The sequence below is a fragment of the Oryzias latipes genome, chromosome 16, assembly GCF_053564925.1.
Source record: "Oryzias latipes strain Hd-rR chromosome 16, Olatipes_Hd-rR_3.1".
Taxonomy (NCBI): Eukaryota; Metazoa; Chordata; class Actinopteri; order Beloniformes; family Adrianichthyidae; genus Oryzias; species Oryzias latipes.
Genome location: NC_136252.1, coordinates 31,520,762 through 31,544,513, shown reverse-complemented (window position 1 = coordinate 31,544,513; position 23,752 = coordinate 31,520,762). Strand labels below are relative to the sequence as shown.

At 39.4% G+C, this 23,752-nt stretch overlaps 1 protein-coding gene across 1 annotated transcript in view; it reads right to left on the bottom strand.

Annotated features, from left to right (window-relative positions):
* The window catches only part of gabbr1a (gamma-aminobutyric acid (GABA) B receptor, 1a), a 164,063-nt gene that overhangs the window by 67,910 nt on the left and 72,401 nt on the right, over positions 1-23,752 (bottom strand). The window contains exon 16 of the mRNA XM_078932560.1: positions 8,069-8,219. Coding sequence (XP_078788686.1) covers positions 8,069-8,219 — 151 coding nt within the window. The remainder of the gene's footprint in view (positions 1-8,068; positions 8,220-23,752) is intronic.

Below are 23,752 nucleotides of genomic sequence, written 5' to 3'. Positions count from 1 at the left end.
GAATTCATGTTCTTTATGACTTCATGTTTATTATAAAATTACAGGCATGAAGCCTATTGACACGACTGTTGTTGTAATATTGGGCTATATAAATAAAACTGAATTGAATTAAACTGCTGATGTGCTGAAGGTGCAGATAAAACAAGATCATTTTCTTCTGTCTCACTCCTGTTGTTCAAAGGAAATAGCCTCTTTTATTTTGAAATGTCTTGTATGAACAATGATCAATAAATATATTTTTTTCAAACTGTAAAAAAACGCACTTTTGGGGCTCAGAAAACGTACAGCACAACAAGCTGTTTTCGCTGCAAGACAAAGGGTCCTGGGAAACATTTTAAAAATGACAAAATTACCAACAAAAAAATTAGACATTGCTTTGTAGTTGTTGTTCCGTGGAATCCTTAATAAAAAAGTTCATTTTTGGACAATTTTCAACAAAATGTTGACTTCATTGAGAGTTTATGAATGTTTTTTTAGACTGAGCTGACAAACAGAAAAGTTTGTTCATTCCAGGGCAACTGAGGAAGATGAAAATGCTTCGTCACTCTTCAGATGAGACCTGTGGCGCTCTGAGAAAAGAGTCATGTCTGAAACACAGTTTGCATCTGTCAAACATTGATTTCTGAAAATAAATTAGTCACAACTGCAAAATGTTTAAGCATTTGAAGCTTTCGCAGCTGCCATGGTTACAAATTTACCAGGTGGCTGACAAAAATAATTAGTTTTTTTGATTTGATATTTCTTTATGTTTTTCAGTCATCAGACAGGTGTTTCAAATGCTCCTTTAAACTTTTAACCCTGAAAAACCCACGGGGTCAAATTTCCTCACGGTTTTTCTTTATTTCTTATTTTTCTTATATTCATCTCTTTAATTTTAACAACAAAAAAAGTCAAATTAACTCTAAAATTCTAGAAGAAATTTGTACTTGGACTATGAGACCCTCGTTAAAAAATAAAAAAAGGCTTATTTTCTGTCTTGCAAGAAAAATAATCCTATCAAGAAAATTTTTTAATTAAAAAAAAAAAGAAAAAAACCTTTTCTTAAAAGATGATGGCAATTTTTCTTTCCCTATTGGCAGATTGTTTTGCCTATTTGTAGAATTTCTGATGCAGTTGTTTTTGCAGTGCGGGTTCTGCGGGCTGAACGGATGCAGAGTTTCGGGCTGACCCTAATCATGACATCGGAGAGTCTGGGCTGTTTGGGAGGAATCCTCCCTCCTATTTGAAGCGAACACATATGTTTGACAAAAACAACTTACTGTCTGTAAATGCAGGCATTTATGGAGCACCTGGTTGATTGTTTTGTATTTTTTTCATAATTCTTTTACCCACCTGGATCTGTTCATTATGACTCACGCTTGGTGTTACGATTGAAGCCGTTTGTGGCTCATCTGCAGCTGTAGACATGAAAAACTGAAACTGCCAGCTTAGAAACTTTGGTTGAAGTAGAGGTGAGCAAGATGAAAATGCGCTTGAAGGCCTAAATGTGTTCAGATTTTCGTTTACGTGGTCGCTTGGAGACTTTAGATAGATTTCAGCGGAGAGACTCTGCAGAGGAGGGCGTGTCTGAAAGCTGGAAGCAGCCGTCTTCCCCCTCTGCGGCGTTTCTGACCAGAGCACGTCATGGACATTTCATTAGGACCCCAAATGCGTCAACTGGAGAAAAAAAGGGCATTATTTCTCTCCTCTCAAGTTTCAAGAGCTTTATTGTTCACAGTTCTCTGCCTCCGTCTTTGAACTCAGATTAAAGTTTGGTCTCTGCATTTGAGTGTGACGGTGGCATTTATGTTGGAAAGCTTTATAGCTAGTGAGTTCAAACTGGAGCTTCAATGATAATTAAAGCGTCTAGCTGTAGACTCGTCTGTGCACGGACCTTCTAAGTCTTCAACCATCACAATAAGTGTTGGGTTTAAACAGAGTCAGCTGCTTAAAGAATGATGGAATGTCACAGTTTTGGTTTGAAGCCACTGCCCTAATTTATCGAGAGCTGATAAACTTTTTATGTCAAACTCTTTTTTTAAAGATAATTTTCCACAGCAACTAGTCTACACACACTCTAAAATTATTTATGGTTAAATCAATATGTTGCAGTTGATGTATTTATCAGTTAAACTCAGACATTATTTTTTTTATTTATTGGGTTTGTTTTTGTTCGTTTTAAGTGAAAATTTACCCTATTTAACCCATAAAAACCCAGATCCATTTTTTCTTAAAAATAAAATTATGCGTATTTTACCACAAATCCATTTCTAATAGTTTTCTGTTACACTGATGTCACCATGGGTTCCTATGGGTTAAGGTGCGGATTCGTAAAGAAGCCAGGATAACGTGATTTTTCATCTTTCAGTTATGTTTCTTATATCAAGTCTCAAAGGTTATTTAACTAAAACCGGACAATATTTAAGTTTTTACAGGGTTTGTCATGCTACCATTAATTAATACTAAAGGAAATATCAGTATGTTGAGCTTTCATCCAGTATGGTATTGTGCTTCAGTTTGACGAAGTTGCCAGAGCAACTTGAGTAATTTCCATACTTGCTTTTAAGAAGATTTGAGTCTGGATTGAACTAACCCAACAATGAGCCTGAAGATGAGCTCATGAGAATTTAAGGTTGGTTGAAAAAATAGCATCTTTGCTTGTACAAAACCAGGAATTAGGGCCACATCGGTTCTGTCCTCAGCAATTTGCACCAACTGTTTCTCTGGGAATACATTTTAAAGGGCCTACATCATGCAAAATCCACTTTTTTGAGCTTTTAAGTGTATTATAATGTTCATTCCTCACAATAACCAACCCCAAAGCGTTATTTTGATCCTTTCATGCATCTCTGAGTATTCCACTAAAATCTTGCTCTCTGAGCACCAGGCCCTAACAAAACGAGTGGGTCCCCCACATTGTGACATCAAAATTGAGAACAGCCCCTTCCAGGAAGAGTCTGCTCGGCCGCCCCCAGGCTAACACACATACCCACTTTATTATGAAGAATAAAAATACATTTAAAAATTTGCTGAGGCCGTCTTCGACTGACAAACGTGGTTTTAGGGAGTTGAGGTTTTGTTAATTAGAGTCTAAAATTTGAATGTTTTTATGACTTAATTTAGATTGACTTCATTTAGTTGATCACCAGAGCGGTGATCAACTAAATGCTTCCATTTCATATGCACCATTGGCACATCCATCTTTGCAAAAGTTTGTATGTTTGTTTTCGTGGGCGAGACACAGACACGCTGCCGAGGCCGGCTCTAGGGAGACGTCATGAAATGGGCGGCGCCCACAATGAGAGAAAGGCGGTGCCTCAGAGATTGAGTTGTCTTACTTCCGGTTTAGAAAGAAACTTACTAATATTTAATTTAAAAAAATTTGTGTGCCAAATATAATATGTTATATTATCATGGATATTGTTAACCATAAAAGGTTTAAGAATAGCATGGAGGCCGTTTAATGCAGCTCTGCTTGTCTTCATGTCTCTCCATGGTTTAGCACTGACGTGCTGCTCTCATATGGACCAGCTGGGACTGCCACTTTCTCATTTTATTTATTTAAATGTTACTTTTTCATGTTTCAGTTCATTTAATCAGGTCTTTAATTTCCTCCTAAGCCTGCTTCAGGTCTTCCTGCATTTTGGTTTTTGCTGCCTTTGCTTCATAACAGAGTAGACGAAAATGGAACTTCCCCGTTCAACTCCATCCAGTGCAACGCCTCTAAAGGCAGACTGTATTAACATGACAGGACCGCTTCATTCAGGATCTCACAACAAAAATTGAGGCCCACACTTCTGAGAGGGGAGCCGACAATGGATGTTGATCTTATTTGGCTTTACTTTGATGCTGGGGAGTTTGGTGAACATGAGGGAGAGAATAAATAAAGAAATCGGAGAAATAACATCATGACCTCTCTACCCTTATTTTGACAGTTAAAGTCATAACGGTGCAAAAACTCTTTGGATCCGTCTGTGTTTATCCATCTGTGTCATGAATTTTTATTAAAAAGTTCTTAACTTTCTCCCCTTTGCATCTGTCTTTTAGTCGGATTTTCCCATTGACGTTCTAGGCGAGGTTGCCCTGAGGCTGCACTTCCTACTGACTCTGCAGCCTCACATTTACATATAAACAATTTTGGTCAGCTGCACTGACCTCAAATCTATCCATTAAAGCCCCTTAAACTTTAAACTCGGCCTTTAATTCTGGAACATTCCAATAAAGTATGATGGAGTTATCTCCTGATAGGAAGAGCTGCTTTTTATTTTGCACAGTGTTATCTTGCAGCTTTGAATGATGGAGGGCAAAAAAAGCCATCTTTTTTTGGCATGTTTTTCTCAGAGCAACTGTTCTTAGGAGATATCAGGTGTACTCCTTTCTGTCGTTTCTTTTTAAACTCTGTGACACCAGAGAACATGCATTTATACATCAGCAGCATGAAATGCTGCAGCATCTGCTGCCTGTTGCCAGATTTTTCTTCCTCAATGAACTGATTCAGAATTGGCACTAAGCTCTCTGTAAGTACAAACAATGAAGTCACAAAGCAGAACTAAAAAGGAGCATCTGCTTTTTTTTTTTTCAAATTAACTAATCCCAAACTGTGAAACCACTGGAAGGTCGAAGGTTTGATGAACGTCAATGAAGCTCTGGAGAAATCCAAAGGTCAAACATTTCAGGTTCAGCTGCCAACAGACTGCACCTCAGAGACTGTTTTTCTTGCTCTTAAAGTAAATCGATTTTGAATTTTCACCCTCTAACAGGCCAAACTTGTTTGTAAAAGCAGCTCTGCTGAATACATTTGATTTGATCTGACTCACACTGTTTTGGCTGCTGAGTGCAACTCGGTGAAACTGGGTTTGAATGCCATCAAAGCTGGAAGAAAGCCTGACGAACACGTTGGAGCCAGCCAGAGATCCCCAACGGAGGGAAACTCGCCAGCTCTGTAAACAACTCATAAGCTATAATCTTACAGACGTTTTGGACGTTAACTTTTTCTGACCCCAGACAAAATAAAACACCTTCAAAGGATGTAAGACAGAGACAGAGCCCCTCATCTAGATACACATATGGGGCTTAAGCATTTTAAAATATGTCAAAGCAATGATTGCATCAAGTGAACTTGAACCTTGGATTTCAAACTTTTTTTTGTCTCACATCAACTCACAACAACTCACATTCACACTTGGGCTGTGAATGTGGTGACTGATCAGCACATGTGGATCAGCTAGAGGTTGTGTGAAGACGTCATCCCCATTCACTTCATGCAGCTTTGCCCCCTTTCATCCAAACTGAGACTGCTCTACTAAAACGAGCTCATAAAAACTTTCTTTTTAGAGGTTATTGCCTAAACAGACCGAGGTGTGTTCCATCAAAAGCAGCAAACGAACCAATCCAACACAAGCCTTAGTCACATGCACCTGTTTGGATACCTGTGTCCTGCAGGTATTTGAGTTTGGTCCCGTGGAGGGTCGTGAAGAAGAGCGGCTGCGTCTTAAAGGGATTGCAAGTGTGTCTTGCAGTTTTCTCAAGAGACGTCATGAAAATGGACCCTTCCATTGTCAAATGCGCGGTAAATGTATTAATAAGCATTAGTGCCCTCATGCCACACTCTAGTCATTAGTAAGGTGGGCGCACTGGCTCCTTACTGACCGCACACAAATGCTTTCACGTATGGGGTGTGCACGTGATGTTCAATTGCCAAGAAGACGCCCATAGGATTTCCACACAACTTACACTCTGATTGTCCAATTTCCTCATTTCTAACAGTCAGGGTTCACTCACGGAGCGCACACTTATCACGTCTACAGCACTAACGGGCTCCTTTGTACAGTGCTGAAGGTTTAGGGGGTAACATACGACATGTAAGGCGAAGTAAAGGTTTTAGTAGGCTAGACGCAGCGTGTTGAACATATGTTCACGACGACCTGTCTCCAATTTCATGCTGGTAGGAAAAAAAAATGTGCATGAACATTTTCTTTCTACAGGTTAAGCGAGCGGTTTACGACTTTGTTATTTTGTGTGAACCACCTGCGTGCCCTGTACAGGTTTGCCCATTGTTCACCCGCAGACACCCCCAGTCCAACCACAAGGGCAGTTGGGTCTAAAGCTCAACTGGCAGTCCCTAAGAGCTGGAAACTGTTTTCAAAGTGGCCTTGGAGGGCCTTTGCTCCAGCACAGCTGTGGCTGTGTGACCCGTCTGCAGGAAAACTGCTGTCCCTAAAACGTTGCAGATTCTCAGCTGACTCTGTGATGGGTATACATTTGAAATGTTTACAATTTTGTAGAATTTTCGTAAATTAGCCACTTTGCTTTAACCTTGCACAACTCATCTTTTCACGTTCAACGCCATCAATGTTCTTTTGTGGATTTTCCTCGTTTTAAATACACAACCTTTTAAACATGTGTGGAACCTAAAAATGTCCATTTCCATACCCTCACACGCGTGATGAGTTTTTAACCACAACACTTTTTCTCTACACACCTGAAGTTGATGGATATGTGGCAGTTTTCCCGTCTCTACTTCAATTCATTTTGATTAGCAGCCAGCCTGAAAGTTGGACTGGTCTGCATATCATTAGAAATAAATTATAGACTAAAGCTTTTTATTTAAAACAGACTTTCAAATGTGTGCCATTTTGCATTCATTTGATAACTTTTGAATGAAATCCCTCTAAACCCAAGGATCGCCATCTTTTTAAATGTTTTTGGTAACATCCAATGGTGCAGATCTTCAGATCACAGTGACCAAAAACAAAAGAATCAGTTGGAAGACTTAGACAAATACAAATGTATGAAAATATAACAAATCAGGTTCTCCTTTGTAATAAAGTAGTGTCATTCTTAACAGCAAGGAGCTGCAGCAATGATTTAACAGCTGGACGAACAATGAGATCAGCGTGGTCGCACATCCCCCCCCCCCCCCCCCCCCCCCCGTGAGATGTGTTGCCGTTAACTCTAAAAACACGTTTAACTCGTCACTGTTGTGCTATTGCCCTTTTTAGTGATATTTGATTGAAATGTTTAATAAATCTTTTTGTTTATTGGAAGAAAAAAGTAAGAAAAAAAATACTCAAGAAATTACAAGTTTGCTACATTAATAAAAGAAAAAAAATGATGCAAGATCGGGCAAGTCTGTTCGAAAGAGTCAGGAAATAAGTAAATAGAAAAATCCTGCAGAAAATCCATACTCTGGCAGGACCGGAGTTCCCCGGCAAAATGCTCAAACATCGCTGTGCTTCACTCAGTCTTTCTATCCACATCTGACTCCTTGAAACTTCAGCATCTTCTAATGATGCTTCTATTATTGGAAATATCATTGAAAATAAAGAAGAGAACTATATGGAGTTTTTGTCACAGTGCAATCACGACTCTGTAACACAGCATAGGTGCAGCAGGAGGTCCCCTCCACGACCCTTTACGAGGATAAGATACCAAGGATAGAACCCAAGCCACAAATTAGGCAGGTCTCACCACACAGATGTCTTCTGTAGCTTCAATAAAGACCTGGCTGCTCTTCATGACTCACAAACTCAACATCTGCATCCCAGTTTAGTAATATTTATGTTCTGAGCAGCATCAAGAGTTGAACATTTGGTGGATAGATTTTCTCTTTTTAGGGTCTTGATATTCTAGAGACTGAGGCTGAGAGCAGAACGAAGGAAAAAAAACATCATCCTGGATGAAGCCTCATCCTCCACATGAGGAAATGGAGTAGATCCTTCAGCCATAATGGTTTTTGATGGATGTATGGTAAATGAATAAAATTTCGCTTGTTTCTGGGAATCAGGTGGAGTGCTGCATTCAGACTCACCACTGCACCAACTATTTCACTTCCTGCCGTTTACCTCCTGAACGAACAACTTAAACAAATGATTTCTTGAGTGTCTGTGGATGAACTCAGCAGCTCATCTGTGACAGAAAGGTGAATGGGGACGATGACTGCTGTTGTTAGTGATGAATTTTGATAAATTTAATGTCCGTAATGCATCCATTTTGTCACTTTTCCCAGTAAGTTTATGTTATCTGATTAAAACATGAACTTACATCAGTTTTGCCTCTAGAATATCTCATCCAGGGAAGATGAACTTACCGTACGTTGCCGTTATAGATGTTGAAGGTCAGGCAAACAATGCCGAGCAGAATACCAAGGCCGGCAAAGACGGACACGGCTGCAAACAGCTTCTGAGACAGGAACCTGTACTCCTCAATAACTACTGTCCGATCTGCTGGAGGCCCCGCCCCTGAACAGAGATGAAAAGCAGGAGCCGCTTAAATATTTTATTCTATACATCTTTAAAATTAGTGCTTTTTCACGATCAGATTTTTATTTTAGGAAGAAAAAGAACAGCAGAGGTTGCTTTTTTCAGACAAATTGATCCAGAATAAATACAAAAACCCTTAGGAAGAAAGGAAAAACTGGGGTGAACAAGACAACCCAGTAACATCTGTAACACATTTCACCAACAAATCAGAAACAACAAGAAGATGGATTTCATGCAGTTTTCAAAATACTTTAAAATGCCTCAAACAGGAATTTGCAGCTGATTTAAATCTCTGGGGAATGGAAATTTAAACAAAGTGAAACACTATTAATTACTAAAACTATAGTGTATACACTTTCTTTAATGTTTTTTTTGCCATATTCATACAATTAGACTCTTATGAAAGTATATAATTCAAAATTAAAAAAGGAGGTAATAGTGTCATAAAATTAATGAGTCTTCCTTTATTTCCCATCATCCCTTTGTTTACACTCTCTCCCAATAGCTTACAGCCCCTCACAATCCTAAACTAACATTAGCTGCACATCAAAAATGGCGAGCAATATTGGAGCCATCCAGACGTACAGTTTTAATCCAGATTCCAGCTCAGACAAGAAAAACAAAGACGTACATGGATCCTGCTAGTGGATGCATCAGAATGGAGCAGAGCAGGCATTTAATAGTAGCTTGTTCACATTTTCCAACATCATTTTTTCAATTTGGTCCTAATTTACTATGATTTGAATAAAGGAATACTTTATAGATGTCCTCCATTATCATAAAATGCTAGAAGAACACGTTAAAAACACCAAAAACACTATTTTCGCCAGAGTGGGTCTTTAATAATGTCACTGCTGAATTTGATTTTCATTTGTACATTTTACAAAAACTTGTTTGAGTGAACGTGTTTGAGCTTAAAGTGAACCACAGAACTAAAATGTATCCTTAACTCCTATCCTTACCAAACAGATCTCCTTTTTTTCCTTCTGTTGCCAAGATTAACATATTCATTCCCAAACAGATGCCAAAAAATGGACCAAGCACAGGCTGGAATCCTGCAGTGCTACTGAAGATGGATGTCCAAATAATTTCCTAAATTATTTAGTTCAAAATTGCTACCAGATCACTTGTCGATTCTGCCAAGAGACAGCACATCTCTTCTGCTTTGCTACTCATTAACCATGAACTGCTGACTATTTTCACAGATTTCTAAAGAAGACCCAATTTATGTTTGTTGTTTATTTTCATGAGCGCTCCTAACCCTCCGCAGACTCATTGGTTGATTATCGTTTCCAGATTAAAAGAAATATATATATGTTCAAAACATTTTGGTTTCCTCAATGTTTTGGATTTCTTATTTACTTACACTTTTTTTTCTTCCCCCTGTAAAATACTTTTATAGTCAAATGCTACATAAATGGAAAAAAAAAAGATTTTATTCCTGTTTATGCAAAATTTGGACAATTCAGGCATGAAACAAATAGCCTGTTCTTTTTTAACCAAAGTTCATATAATAAACGCATTTGTTTAATTGACTTAATCCAAGAAAAAACATGACATTTCTTTGAAAGCTCTCCTTAAAACCTACAGGCTGCTGCTTTTGTGTTTCAGAAAGACTCGCCACAGCCTCAGGTTTCTCCAGGTGGTGGGCACTTTACAAGAACATTCTGCCTCTGTCGGCCTGTGCGTCTGCCTGTGTGGGCGACTGAATGACTGAAGCACTTTGCAGAAAATAGCCAAGGTTAAAAGCCATCATAGGAGTGCAGACTGTTTAGCATCCATAACTTTCCATCTGTGTCTGACAGTTTCTTGAACATAAAACCACAAAGTGACACTCGCACTCCTGCTGTGCAAAAAATAGACAATAAGAGCTCGAACTTCTTCTCCAACCCCTTAGTCATTCTTTGTCACACACTTGAGTTCTGCCACTTTCAAGCCCACACGCAAATGCAAAACACAAACCATCAAGTTGGGAAAATCCAGTTTTTAATAGAGAGTAATTCCAACTCAAGCTGTTGGAAATCTTTTAGTAATTCTACCTCAGACATCCTTTACATTAAAAGCCAACCATAGATCAAACTTCCCAGTTATATACCACTCCGACCCCTGCTTCAGCCCCCGGAGACTTCTTAAAAAATGCTTGATAGACCTTTAGGTAAAACTTAGTTGTATCATGTTCAGTTAAAGGTGGCTTGTCTTCTCCATGCTGGTCGTACTTATGGATCATTTACTTGCAGAAATGATAAATAAATCTGTTCATCATCTGCATATATGAGAACACAAGTTTAGTTTGTAAAGTACTTCGTCTTTTTTTCCCGACTCCAACCTTCATGGAAGATGGTCATCCTCACCAAGTCTGGTTTGGCTCAGCAGCCCCACAGATTCTTCTTCAGTGTGGGGAATTGCACCAGAAGTTCCTCAGTGTAAACCTTGTATACAGTTCACATAACTAAGAGTTCCTGGAAAGATCTAAACTCAATTGGAATATACAGTAACTATCTCATAATTTTTGTTGATTTGTTTTTACTTGCATTTGTTCTAAAGTTATATAGCACAAACATGGAGCTTGGAAATAAATTGATTTGAATTAAATTAAATAAAAAAGAGCCCTAGCACTGTGCCCTGAGCTTCGCCTTTAGGGAGATGACTCTTGAAGTTTGTTCTTGAAATCCCAAAAACCAGGAGTACCCAGTCAGTTGGGACTTAACCCATGAAGTGCTGAAGATGCCCAAAACGGAGAGCAGATGACAGGAATCTGCTATGTCAAAGGTGGATGAGAAACGAGCAGTTGTTGCTCTGCAAGCATTTGTCACAGGCTGAGAATCTGGGATTCTTCTTTTCAATGGTTATGCACCTGAGCGTTGTTTTTTTCCGAAACCAGAACAGTCTTTAACAAAGATTTAGGGAAAATACTTGATATCGGGTTTGAGGACAGGACCTCCTCAGGAGTTCAGATGATGCTGAGCCTCCATGAAAGGAGAGGACTGGGGGACAGATGGGCTTTTCGGGAGGAATCAGGACTGAAGACTCCTGCAGTCATGTCTGTCTGAAAGAACTGCATATATTCAGAACCGGATTAACTCTTGAACCCCCCGTATGCCAGCATTTATCCACTGAGATGCAAACTAATACACAGCTTGTTTTACATTCTCTGCCAATGAGAAACCCAATTAAAAATGTCAAACAGTTTTGCCCTGAAAAATCACACTTATTCCCCAGCTCTCATCCAAAGAGCCCAAGGTTGTTCTTTTACCCCTGAGATCTCTCACTGACTGGATTTGTGGATTTTCTTTTTCGAGAGAACATGTTAAAAGAAAAAAAAATAGCCCTTGGGCTTTAGGGGTTAAAGATGGTATGTGTGTATGAACTACCAAATTATTCATGCTCCTACAGCTTTACACCAGAGGAATTTCTGGTGAGGGGTGTTCAAAGACACACAGATGGACAGGGAGTCTTTTTTAAACCCAGCAGCCTCGGACTATCTGTCCGCCTGAATCTGGGGCTGCCAGCGGATCCCGGTGTTGGGTTGTGTGTGTGCTCCTGAGCATCCATATGCAAATGAGGACTGAATAAATCCCATACGTATGTAGATCTACACTGTAAGCATGAGTGAACAGGCTGAGAGGGTGCACATGAGTGCCAAGGACCATTTATGCATGCAAAAAGCAGGGAGCTGTGCAAAAACTTTGATCCAGCTTTCATTTTTTGGAATATTTTTAGATTTAAAGAGTGAGTTTGTTGTCATGTGTCAGCCCCCATCTTTTGCTGTGGGTATTGCCTGCTGCTTCACTTTTTTGGATCAGTTTTTACAGCTTTTTTCAAGAAAATCTTTTTTTGTTTTTTTCCTCCTAAACCATCTAACTAACCTGTGAATCCTCTTGGGAGACAATCCAGGTTTTGAAAGGTTTGAAAATGTTCAGATGAAAATCTGAGCTGAAAATGATGCAGAATAAATGACAACTTGATCTTTAAAAACACTTTAAGATAATAAAGCTGCTTGAAAACTAATTGTATAAAGTGTGAGTGTTTATTTGCTGTGTGTGTGTGTATGTGAAGCAAAGAAAAGCAAGGCGTGAAGCTGATGTGTCAGATGTCAGAGGGAAGTGTCAGAGTGTTGTCCTTGCTTGGCTTCCAGACGCCCATCACACTCTGTTAGGATGCTTGTCACTGTCGTCATGTGGCTCCCTGCAAGCTGGTTGCTTCTTACTGAGAAGGCATTTTTAATACCGCACACATGCACGCTGTTAGGACACACGCTGTCACAACAGCTACGATTTGAAAGGCACCGGGGGGGCAGAAAACACCCACAACTGCGACTGGAAAAAAAATATTTGAGAGGTAGTTTCAGAGAAAGAGGTACAAAGATGCAAACAATAAAAGGAAGATTTGTAGAAGCAGAAGAACATTGGTGTCGATGTGTTTTTCTTCTGTTGACACATCTTTTGCCTTCCTTTGAATGATTATGATGCCATTAAGCTAAAAAATGATGAAGAAACCATCAGTTGAGGCAGAAAGGTTGGACTTCATGTTCAGTATCTGAAATTTTCTGCTCCACTAGCCTACTAATGTGTCTTTGGGAAGGACATTAAACCCCTGGTAGTCATGCCCTGCATGGCAGCATGGCGTGTGGATGGATGGGACTGTGACATTGACTGCATAACACAACTGGACTTAGTGATCTGACTCATTGCATTGGTCAGAATAACCATTCTTGCTCTGATATCTTTTTTTCAACATATCCCTGATAATCCAATATTTTAATTATTTTTTGTAATTTTGTAATTATTGTTATTCAAGCTATTAACTGACCAGTTAGATGCATCAATTAAAGTGTGTGGTGCCTGCTGGCCCCCACATTCTACGTTCAAAACAGCTGATCGACAGTCTCATAAGCTGGCTTTCAAGTGGTAGGGGTTTGGACTTCCAACAAGCTCACTCCTGATTGGCCACAGTGGTTGCCATAGAAATGACTCAGACTCAGTTCCCTGTCCCATCAGATATTATGCAACTGCTCTAACTACTTAAAACACAAAATACGGCAGAACCCTGACGGAAAAAAACAACAAGATGGTCTATGAGCAAGAAGAGGGCTCACTCCCACCCGATAATCACAATCAACAGAAATCACCCCCCATCCTTGAGTCTGGACCAAAACCTAAGGAAAGTGTGGATGGAGCATCTTTACTTGGATATAATCTTTGTTTTGGTAAAGCCAACAGCTTTAATGGTCTAACCCAAGGATAATCTACAGAAATTCTTCCCTATAAAGACAGGTTACTTTAATGCAAGTGGGTAGTTTTTTTTTTTTTTTTAACATTCATTCTGTGCTTAAGTGCAAGTAAAAGTACAGACTAAACTTTTCTTTAGGCAGCTCATGTAACATTTATTTTTTTAGCAGCTTTTCGTGCAAGTATTTATGATTAGTGATCAAAATTTTATTGAAGTGTCTGAAACGGAAAAAGCTGGCGTTACTTTCTTAGCAGCTTGGACATTATAAGAGCAGAAACATGAAATGTATTGCATTTTAAAGATTTTTTGGGGTGTTATTTGTAGATTTGTGAGTTTAGTACTTTTAAGCCCCATCAGGAACCTTGTATAAGGGCGTTTGATGTCTGGAAAAAAGGACAGATTAGAAAAATCAAGAACCAAAACCTGTGATCCTGCTATAGAGGTCGACTGCTCTCGCTCCCAAATAGTAATTCATTGGCGATTTTTCCGTTTTATGCTAAAATAATAGGAAGAAACACCTTCTTAGATTCTTCAGAAAGCCTTTTTTAAGACTATCCGTGATTTTTAATAAACCTTTTTATCATATTTTGAAGTAGAGGCTTGTTCTTGTAGGCAGCAGATCAAGGAATCCAGTTTTTAGAGTCTAAAAACGTTTCATTCTGTCCTCTGAACGTTCAGCATGAGAGCAAGGAGTGTGCAAACATTTGTTAATGTGCAGATGAGTAATTATGCAGTGACCCATATTTTTCCACACCCCCACTATGATTTCACAAAAGTGAAGCAGCATGTGAAGGTTAAACATTACACAGAGTGTGAACCGACTCATAATGATCCCCACAGTGAACTTCTGTGCGTTTAATTTTTAATTCCAAATAGTTAAAAGTTTACATATTTAATCAGTTGTTTTTCCTTCACTGTTTGGTCAACAAAACTGCAACTTTAAATATTCCAGCAGTGCAAAAACTGAGTCTGAGAGCTGCTGCTTCACTCCATCATATCATGTTTTTCCTACAAAGAAATCCGAGAATGTATTCAGATCATTTATGCTTTGGATGGACATATTTTTCAGATAAAAGGGAATTTGGTAACAGTGTATCTAAGACTGTGGGACAGAACTATGAAGTTAAAAAAACTAAAACTACATTAAAAACATGTCAATCACTTTGTCGGTTTCGTTCTTTTCCTTTTTTGGCAGATTGGAAATGTGCTCGGTCAGACATCGGTCAAAGCGTATCACCTGAAATTTGTTCTATTTGCCGGTTGGTTTATATACCCATTGCTTTCTTGAAGGCAGTTTTACTGGATGCTATTTTTTTTTATTACTTTTCTATCAGCATAATTCATATTCAGCATTGCTTGTCCAGCATAAGAAGCTGGCCAAAGGAGAAAAACCAGACCCATGGCATCAAGACAACGAAGCTCCTTACATGGAGAATTTTACCCCAATTCCAGAATGCTCAGACTGTACGCTAAAGGCCACGTCTCACAGTCATTCTGTACATTTTGCTCAATTTTTACGTATGGAAGTTCAGTATTTGGTCATACAGTTCAGTTTTGCGTAGTTTATGCGCGAGTATTACATAAATCCTACAAAATTGTGTGCGATTTTTGCAAGATGCATATGCAAATTTGTACCTTTCGACGACCGTTCCACGTACATCTAACAGACTTTTCATGCATGTACCACTGATGTGTAACTTTTATATCGCGTATACGGCGCACATATCACATTATATTACATAACTGACTCGTGTATCACTAATTAATTGCATATAAACAGTACAATAATAATTTATATTAACTGCAGAAAACTATCGTACCTTTCATTCATTTTTGCTCCTTTTAGAGATTGGGCGACAGAAAAATGACAAAAATATATTTTTACAAATCGACTTAACGCAATAAGTATATACAAAGAAAGGGGATTAGAATGGGAGGGGTTAAATTGTCTAGATTTTTGTATATTTTTTTGAATGCACGCAGAACAGATTTAGACCTAGATCCTGTTCCAACTGAAGAAAAAGAAAATCAAGAAATATAAGAACATTGCACTGAAATCCCCCAAAAAATCAAGTAAACTGACATCTTATTTTGAAAAACCATCGTAGCTGTTTGTAAATGTGCTCCGGTTTAACCAAACCTGATGCCATTTCATGCTTTTCCGGGTTCAGATCATTTTCTCTTTGAGCTTCCTCTTTAGTGAAGCTACGATTTTCTGCCTTCATCTCAGTTTTGTAAGGCGACCTTGTAATGTGCATCCTGAATGATGTGCATGTTTTCGAAACTGTGGTGACTCTTCACATCTGGCTGAAATCAGATCCAGCCAACAGGAAGGGAAAAGGCAGTTTCTGGTCGTGTAAACTCACTCAGGAAGAGTAAAAAAAATATATATATATTTATGTTGGCAATACAGCTGTGTTCTGCTTAGTGTTTTTCAGAGAAATACTGTGTTGTTGTTTTTTGCTTCACGTCAAACTATTTTTGACTGACAAACTCACTAAATCCATCATCATACATCCACAAAAATGTCCAAAGTGATATTTTTCATATGATTTCTGTGTGTGTCTGGTTATTCTGGAGAAGCTGGTGCAGGACATTGTGTGTAAACATGAAAAACCTGAAAACTTACATGTAACAAACAGAAGGTCTGCCTCTGAACAACAGAAACCATAAGCACAAATACACTAGGACAGCCAGTCTGCGGTAAAAATCACAGCAAGATACAGAATTTCTTTGTCTCACCAACAGGAAAGACTTTTTTGTCTGCACTCAGTGTTTGATAGCCTGCAGTTACAGAACATGTCAATTTTCAGAAATTGTCTGCTCAGTTTGAAAACCACTCATGCTTTTATAAAAAAATCCATGTCCAGAACTCCTGAAATCACTTTAAATGCAATCTTTCTCAAAGACTTCCTGTTTGCAACCTCATTGTGACATAAAAATGTGATTTTGTTGCAGCAGCATGCAGTGCAGCATCCTGACCACCTCACAGATGCAGCAGTTGCAGCCGTGGTGACGGTCGGTTGCACCGGGAATGTTAGGTCGGGGGCTTGAGGGGCTGTAAGTTAGCAGGAGGACATGTAAACAGAGAGCTCTCTGCAACAAGGAGGGAAAGAGGGGCGGGCTTCCTCCAGGTCAAAGATTTCACCCACAACACAGAAGTGAATTTCTAATGAACTCCTGCCGCTCTGCAGAAACTATGTCCTAGGAAAAAACACAGGGGTTTTTTTGACAAAAAAGGACATAATAATAATTTTCAAAAAACACTGGAAATGCGAAGAAAATAGTTCAAAAGATGATCAAAGTGGGACTTTAAAACTGTTCTTGAACTGCTTTTTCCTCAGAGAATTGAAGGTGTAAGGATCCATACCTTGGGTTTCATTTACTTGTTTTATGTTCATTTTTTGTAAATAGTTCATTTCCTTAGTTGGAATTTATTGCAGGAACTTCCCATGAAGTCGGAATTATGGACAGTCATACTTTAGCTGCTGCTCGTCTTAACAGATGGAAACTCTACTTCCTTTTTCTACAGTTTACATCAGAAAAACATGTAGTGTTATGCGTTTGAGAGCCAGCAATGGACATGGTGATATGCTAGTGAACCATAAACAAACTGTCAGATTTAAAGCTTTTCTTTCTGCTGAACATAAATAATTTGGCGTCAGTTGTTGCCAAACTTTTGGTGGATCTGTCAATCAAATAAATGCTCAGTGGAGACGGGCTAACAATGTCTAGAAACAGTTCAACTTGATTGATGTTTAAAAGATCTGTCAGCTGAAATTTTGGAATATTTTCAAGGTCGAGTATTTGCACGCTTTAATGGCGCCTAAAGGAGGTCAGTTGGTTGTGTTTTTCCCTGCCAAGACAAAGGCGCCGACCTGTAAGAGAGAAGAGAGGCTACCAGATGAGGCAACATGGATTTAATAAAGGTTTTTTTTTATTTTATGTCAGACAGTTGGTAGGATTGGTGGAGCTGTTTTTCTCGGCTTCAGCTCCAAAGTGTCATGCAAAAGAAAAAAAAAGAAAAAAATCACAGAAGACATCCAAACGCTAAATCAAAAATTTTGATTTTAAGTTTTTTAACTAATGAGTGTTGGAGTTATGTAATTTAGTCCTTATTTTATGAATGCAATTCCAAATGTATCTAAATCATACATTTATTATTCGGTGATTATTAGATATGAAAAATACTTGAGCTTTTATTTTATTTTATTTATTTACGTATGTTTAATTACAAAACCTAAAAATGTAATTAATTAGTTAATTATTGCTAAATTAAAGTAATTCAAGTTTTATTGTATATCTTTCATTCCTAAAGTTTGTTCTGCACCACATTGAGTTATTAATTTAATGACACTCCTGGTCTTTCATAATCTAACTTTCACTAGTTAAAAAGAATTATTTTCTATTTACTTCCATTTTGTAACAACAAAGCATGAACTTCTGTTTTTTGTTCTTATTAGTTAAATCATTTGCATAATCTTTTTCGTTTAAATAAATGTTTAACTGTTTTAAAAAAAATCACCTTAAGGTTTTGCAGGTTAAAAAAATTCTATTAGCCACTAACTGGGTTTCCATTGACCATGAAATTGAGCAAATTGGATTTGCAATAATAAACTACCCTAATGGAAACATGATAATTAAAAAAACACTTGAATTTATTGAATAAAGAGCATGTCATGTGGAATTGTTGGATCCACAGCTGCTCCATAAAATTACCAACCACCATTTCCCAAAGTTGCTTCATCCATTTCCGCTCCCACGTGTAAGGAGCTCGCCGCTCCACGGCCTGAATGAGACGCCAACGTCTCCTTTGATAGATGATGATGATGAGCGCTAGTGCCGTGGCAGAAATGTGAATGTATCTGCTGTCAATCAAAGAATTCACATCCGTCGCCATGTTTTTGAATGACTTCTCGCGTGAGTTGGTTTGTGTTTATTCATATAATGCTATGCAGATAATTATGGCAGAAAAAGCAGGAAGTTGCGGCTGTTTTTTTCTAAGAGATGAACCACCAGCTAAAGACGTGCTTCAGCTGGTATTTTTGTTAGAACTGAGCGACTTTATCAGCAGAATTAAGAACAAGGAAGTGAAGACTTTAACCACTTCTGATTGACTGATCTGACTGATGACATGTGATTAAGCCTTCAAGAATGATTGGCGGAGACAGTTAAAGGGGCGGGACTTTTCCTTACACAGTTATAGCTGCAGCTAAATCGCGGTACCGTGATTCTTATCAAAATGTCTTTAATAGAATTAAATAAACACAAAGAAAAAGTAATTTTAAGATCTTTTATATTTCTAACTACTCAGTGTTTTATCAGGGCCTGTTTGGATGAACAAAGAGCTGAAATCCTGGAGATGGAAAATGTTTTTAGATCAGTGAATGAGGGCAATTTCTCCACGGCGCACTTGACCATCTCCCACGGCACACTAGTGTGCCGTGGCACACTGGTTGAAAAACGCTGATATAATGATTGAATAGAAACAGCCTAATTGAGAAGTTGTGTTTTTTGTTTTTACATTTCTAGAATTGAGCTAAAGTTTTGCACATATGTGTGATGGAAACGCAGCTATTGACACATAATCAATTGCCGGCACACTTCCGTTGAGTTTGCCTGCGGCTCATCTGTTTGGCCTGCAGCCCTTTGATCACAAGATGAAGATGAAAGCAGCAGCGCCTGCCGTCCCTTAGATGAATGAACGCGGATCGGTAGAATCTCTGTTGTGTTTGTGTGCGCCTGTGGATGTCAACCGGCCATTCAGTCTTTGTGTTTCCAGCAATCAAACCATCCCACGTCCTTGAGAAAAAGAATCGGGATGGGGTGTTGCCATGGCGACCCCGCTCCGTGGCAGTTGCCACAGCGATTAGAAGAGGAGCAGATCTGAAGGCGGTTGTTAGGATGACAGAGGCGAGTGAGAAAATAGACGCGGGGGTGGGGGGTGAGGGGATACACATGGGGAAAAATAGAAAAGCAGGGGTTAAGTTGCAAACCGCTGTGTTTGGCCCACCCTGTCAACACATGGCAAATCAAGCATACCCCTCCTCCCCTCCTTGCTAAACGTCTCGCAGACAATAAAGCTCCAGAGAGAGAAAAAACTTGACAAGAAGGTGTCAGGAGGTGTTTGTTTTGTAAACAATAAAAATGGGGGCAATTCTTAAATTCTAAAAATTCTCTATGGGGGCAATTAAAGACTATATACCAGAAACAAAACACTAGAGGTACCACAGAGGCTGTGACAGTGAAACAAACAGAAGTGCAGGGGCTGGCTCTTCTTGCATGCAATACAGGTCAGAAGCCCCGCCCTCTTTCTTTCTGACCTGGAATCTGGAGCCCTTCAGGGTTCTGCTCAGCCTTGGCGACCTTTCGTTTCCTTAAAAGCATACAAGGGCGGCTCTCTGCAGGCCGGTGGCCATGCAGGATTGATTAGTGATCCGTTCTGTCCAGGCACAAGTGTGTCACCTCTCCAGGGTGTGTGAGTGTGTGTGTGGGGGGCACAGGCCTGTAAACAACCACAGCTCCATGGTCCACAGAAATCAATGCTAAAGAGTTTTACGGCCGAAATGAAGAAGGAGAAATGACCGAGCCGGTTCTGGTTGGAGAGTCTGAGCTCGCTGACAGATTCGCCGACCGTGAGACATCAAGCAGGACGCACGGTTTAATGATGTCCCACTTTTTAACAGACAGAGGCGTTAAAGCTGCTCTGAGAGGAAACGTCTGCAGAGGCTGAACGACAGTTCAAACTGACCAATCAGCTGATACTGGTTGAAGGTCACAACCCTGCATTGGCCGGTTACAGCTCACCAGCAGCTATTGATCTCTGTGATGATGATCTCTGTGGTTCCGAATTATGTTGACTGTTGGTCACGAGATATTATTAGCAGTAACCAGGTGAATTTTTTATAATTTCTCTAAACCCTAAAGTGATTCTGGCTTGTCTTTTTAGGACGTTTTTGAAGCTATGCAAATGTGTAATAAGTCTTATCAGAAAGAAGCAGACACCAAACACCATAAAACAGAAGAGTCTGCAGCTACGACTCGTAAAAACCAAAACCACTTTCAGAAGAAAGATGGACCTCATTTGATCACATACAAAACAAGAGGAGGGGGCCATGTTTGTAGAAGGGGTCATGGCCGACAGGCATCCGGACAGCGACTGTTGGCCGCGAGAGCAAACTGTTGTCAACGGTTCAGTCAGATGCTTCTGCTCTTGAATCAATCCTCAATTGGTAAAGACAGGTTTGTTGTTAAATTGAGGGAAACTTTGGGAAAAAGTGCTGGAAAACTTTGGTTTTCATGTTGTCGGGGCCCGTAGAGGGTCGTAGAGAGAAGCAGCCACACACGTGAAGGCAGCACAGGTGTGTCTTGCAGTTCCAGTACCGCCTCCTCAAGGGACGTCATGAAAATGGAATGTTCCATTGTCGTCCATGTGATAATTGTCTCATGAAGTATTCATAAGGATAATGGAAGTTAAACACACTTACACAGGTGATGCTGTCCTTCCGCCGTACTCTATTCATTAGTAAGATGAGAGTATTGGCTCCTTACTAACCGCATGCAAATGCCATACAAACGCATCATTAAACCTAGAACTCACTTCCTTCACCCTTACTTACCCTTCTGTGTTCTTTAAGTGGTCACTACGATCTGTCGCCTGCAGCATGCCCGTAGAGGAAAATGTGCATGAACATTTTCCTCACAGAGCAGTTTACGATCTGCATTACCTGAACAGGTTTGCCCATTTTTTCCCTACAGAAAGCCTGTATCCACCCATCACGTCAGTTGGGACTAAGGCTTAAGTTGGACAGAAGGTTTAAACCCAGACTGAAGAGAAAAAAGGATACACGTGTCAACAAGTAGGTTGATGAGGCGTGAATAAAAACGAGTTGATGGAAGGACATATGGATGATTTGTATTTTTTTTATATCTTAATGAGCAGGGTTGTTTACATCCATACATTAATGTCTGAAGCAGCGTCTCACTTTGTCACTTCCTGTTTCCTTTGAGAAATGAACTTGTACTTTATTACCCAGTAATCCTCTCAGCGGAGGTAGAGCTCAGCCTCATTCTGAAACACCAGTCTTAAAAAGACTTGGACCCTTTTTCCTGCAACATCATTGTTTAATCTCCGCTGCACGATTTTCTCATACCAGCTTCCCAGCCCTTCAGATCTGAGACAAAGTCGGTGTAACGCACATTTCCTCAAACAAATGAATTCCAAGCGCCTCGAGCCGCCTCTGCTCACATTAATCAGAGTTTTATTTTGATGCAATAACTCTGCATGTCTTGTGCCAGCGCGTGTTAGGAAAAATACATACTAATGTCATTATAAACAACACAGTGTCTGTTCCAACACAGAATCGCAAAACCCAACATTTCTCTGGATGAAGTCCTGGGTTCAGAAACCACTTGACACTAAATAACTTTGATGAGAGTGTAAAATTTTTTCTGCGATGTATTAAGTAAATGTGGTGCTGATGATTAACAAGGTTTATTTTTGACCATAAGAAACTCAATGTACTAATAAATGATTGTGTTTATAACTCAGAGGAGGAAAGTAGCATTTTTTATAAACAGGTTTTTCTGGTGATGATCTCTTAAAATTTAGGATGGAGCAGCAGTTTAGACTTCAGGTGCACACTTAGTCATCGCTACTTTTCAGCAACTCAGCAGTACGGCATCTTAGCCACGCCTCCCACAGTCAACGGCAAAAACCGAGGGATTTGTTTTTCCAGTTTATATGACGGTGTATCGGTTAGTGTTTGGAATGGCTAATGCTTATAGAAATTGTTTGTTTTTGTCACTTCAATTTTCAACAAAGTATGGTCTGAGACAGGGGTGTCGCTGGTCGCTGGCCTAACAGGAACAGGAACAGAACTTTTGTTGAACACACAAACTAAATTTTTCTCTCCATAATAATATATTATATATCTCTCCATAATAAATATTATATATATATATGTCAAAATTATACAAGTTAGAAGTAAACGTTAAAAGGAAAAAAACATAGACATTACTTTACTCTTACATCCTTTCATATAGAAAATAAACTAAAATTTTAAATATACCAAAAGAGTTTACTCTCCTAAAAAATATACCCAGGTGCTGCATAACAAATGAAACAAAACCTGGAAATGTGACTGAAATTTGTGCTTTTCAGCAATAAATCAAATTCTTTTTTTCTTGTCAATGAGAGCTGGATGCCTGGAAACATTTATATCGAAAGAGATCGAGAGAGATCGATAGATAGATCGATAGACAGACATTGAAACAAAACTAAGCCGGGACCTAAAAATCAAGGTTTGAATTGTGGGGAAAGTGAACTGTTGCACCCCTAGTGGCTAGATACATGCTTTTATTTGTCATTGTCACATGTAATAATTAATAATAATTAATAACAATAATTGATTCTTTATTTATCCCACAATGAGGAAATATTTCTCCGCATTTGACCCATCCCCTGGGGGAGCGGTGAGCTGCAGCCGAACCGTGCTCAGGAGACAGTAGCGTTAAGAGTGTTGCCCAAGGACACTCACTGGGTGATGTTAATTGCTCACCATGATATGGTAATTGCCCCCAGTACCATTGTTCATTCCCCTCCAGGAATCAAACCCTGGATTCCTGCGTGGCAGCTTTTCACCCTTTCACCTTACCAACCGAGCTACCTAGCCAATGTATTCCAATGTACATCAGAATTTAAAGCGCTCTTAGGTCAGTGCATCATTCAGTAAAAACTGGGGGGCTATTTGCAACTGGTAACAGTTTTTAAAATTAACATCTAAATAATTGAATTTTTTATTTTATTTTATTTAACCTTTATTTATCTGGGAAAGTCCCGTTGAGATTAAAAAAATCTTTTTTTTATCGTCGGGGCGAGGTGATGCTTGGGGCGAGGTGATGCTGGGGGCGAGGTGATGCTGTAGTATCGCGAGACCCAGCGAGACGAGTGTGGTGAGTCGACTTGGCGGCGCGTAAGCATTTGAACAAACATTTTCGATCTTGTTTCATTTTTCCGCCATATTAAAACATTTCCTGCTAACTAACATAACCTGTTAAGAGTATTAAGCTTCTGTCAGCCTGGAGGACCTGGAGAATTTCATTGACGAGTGTTTTAATACCTGCAACATGGTGAAGCCCAGAACCGCCACCACCACCCCCTCCGCCAAGCGTGAACGGCCTGAGGACTCTCCCGGGGCTGTGTCCTCTCCAGGCAGCGGAATGAGCGATATCCTGGATTCGATTGACAAAAAGCTCTCCAGCTTTGATGGCCGCCTCAATCT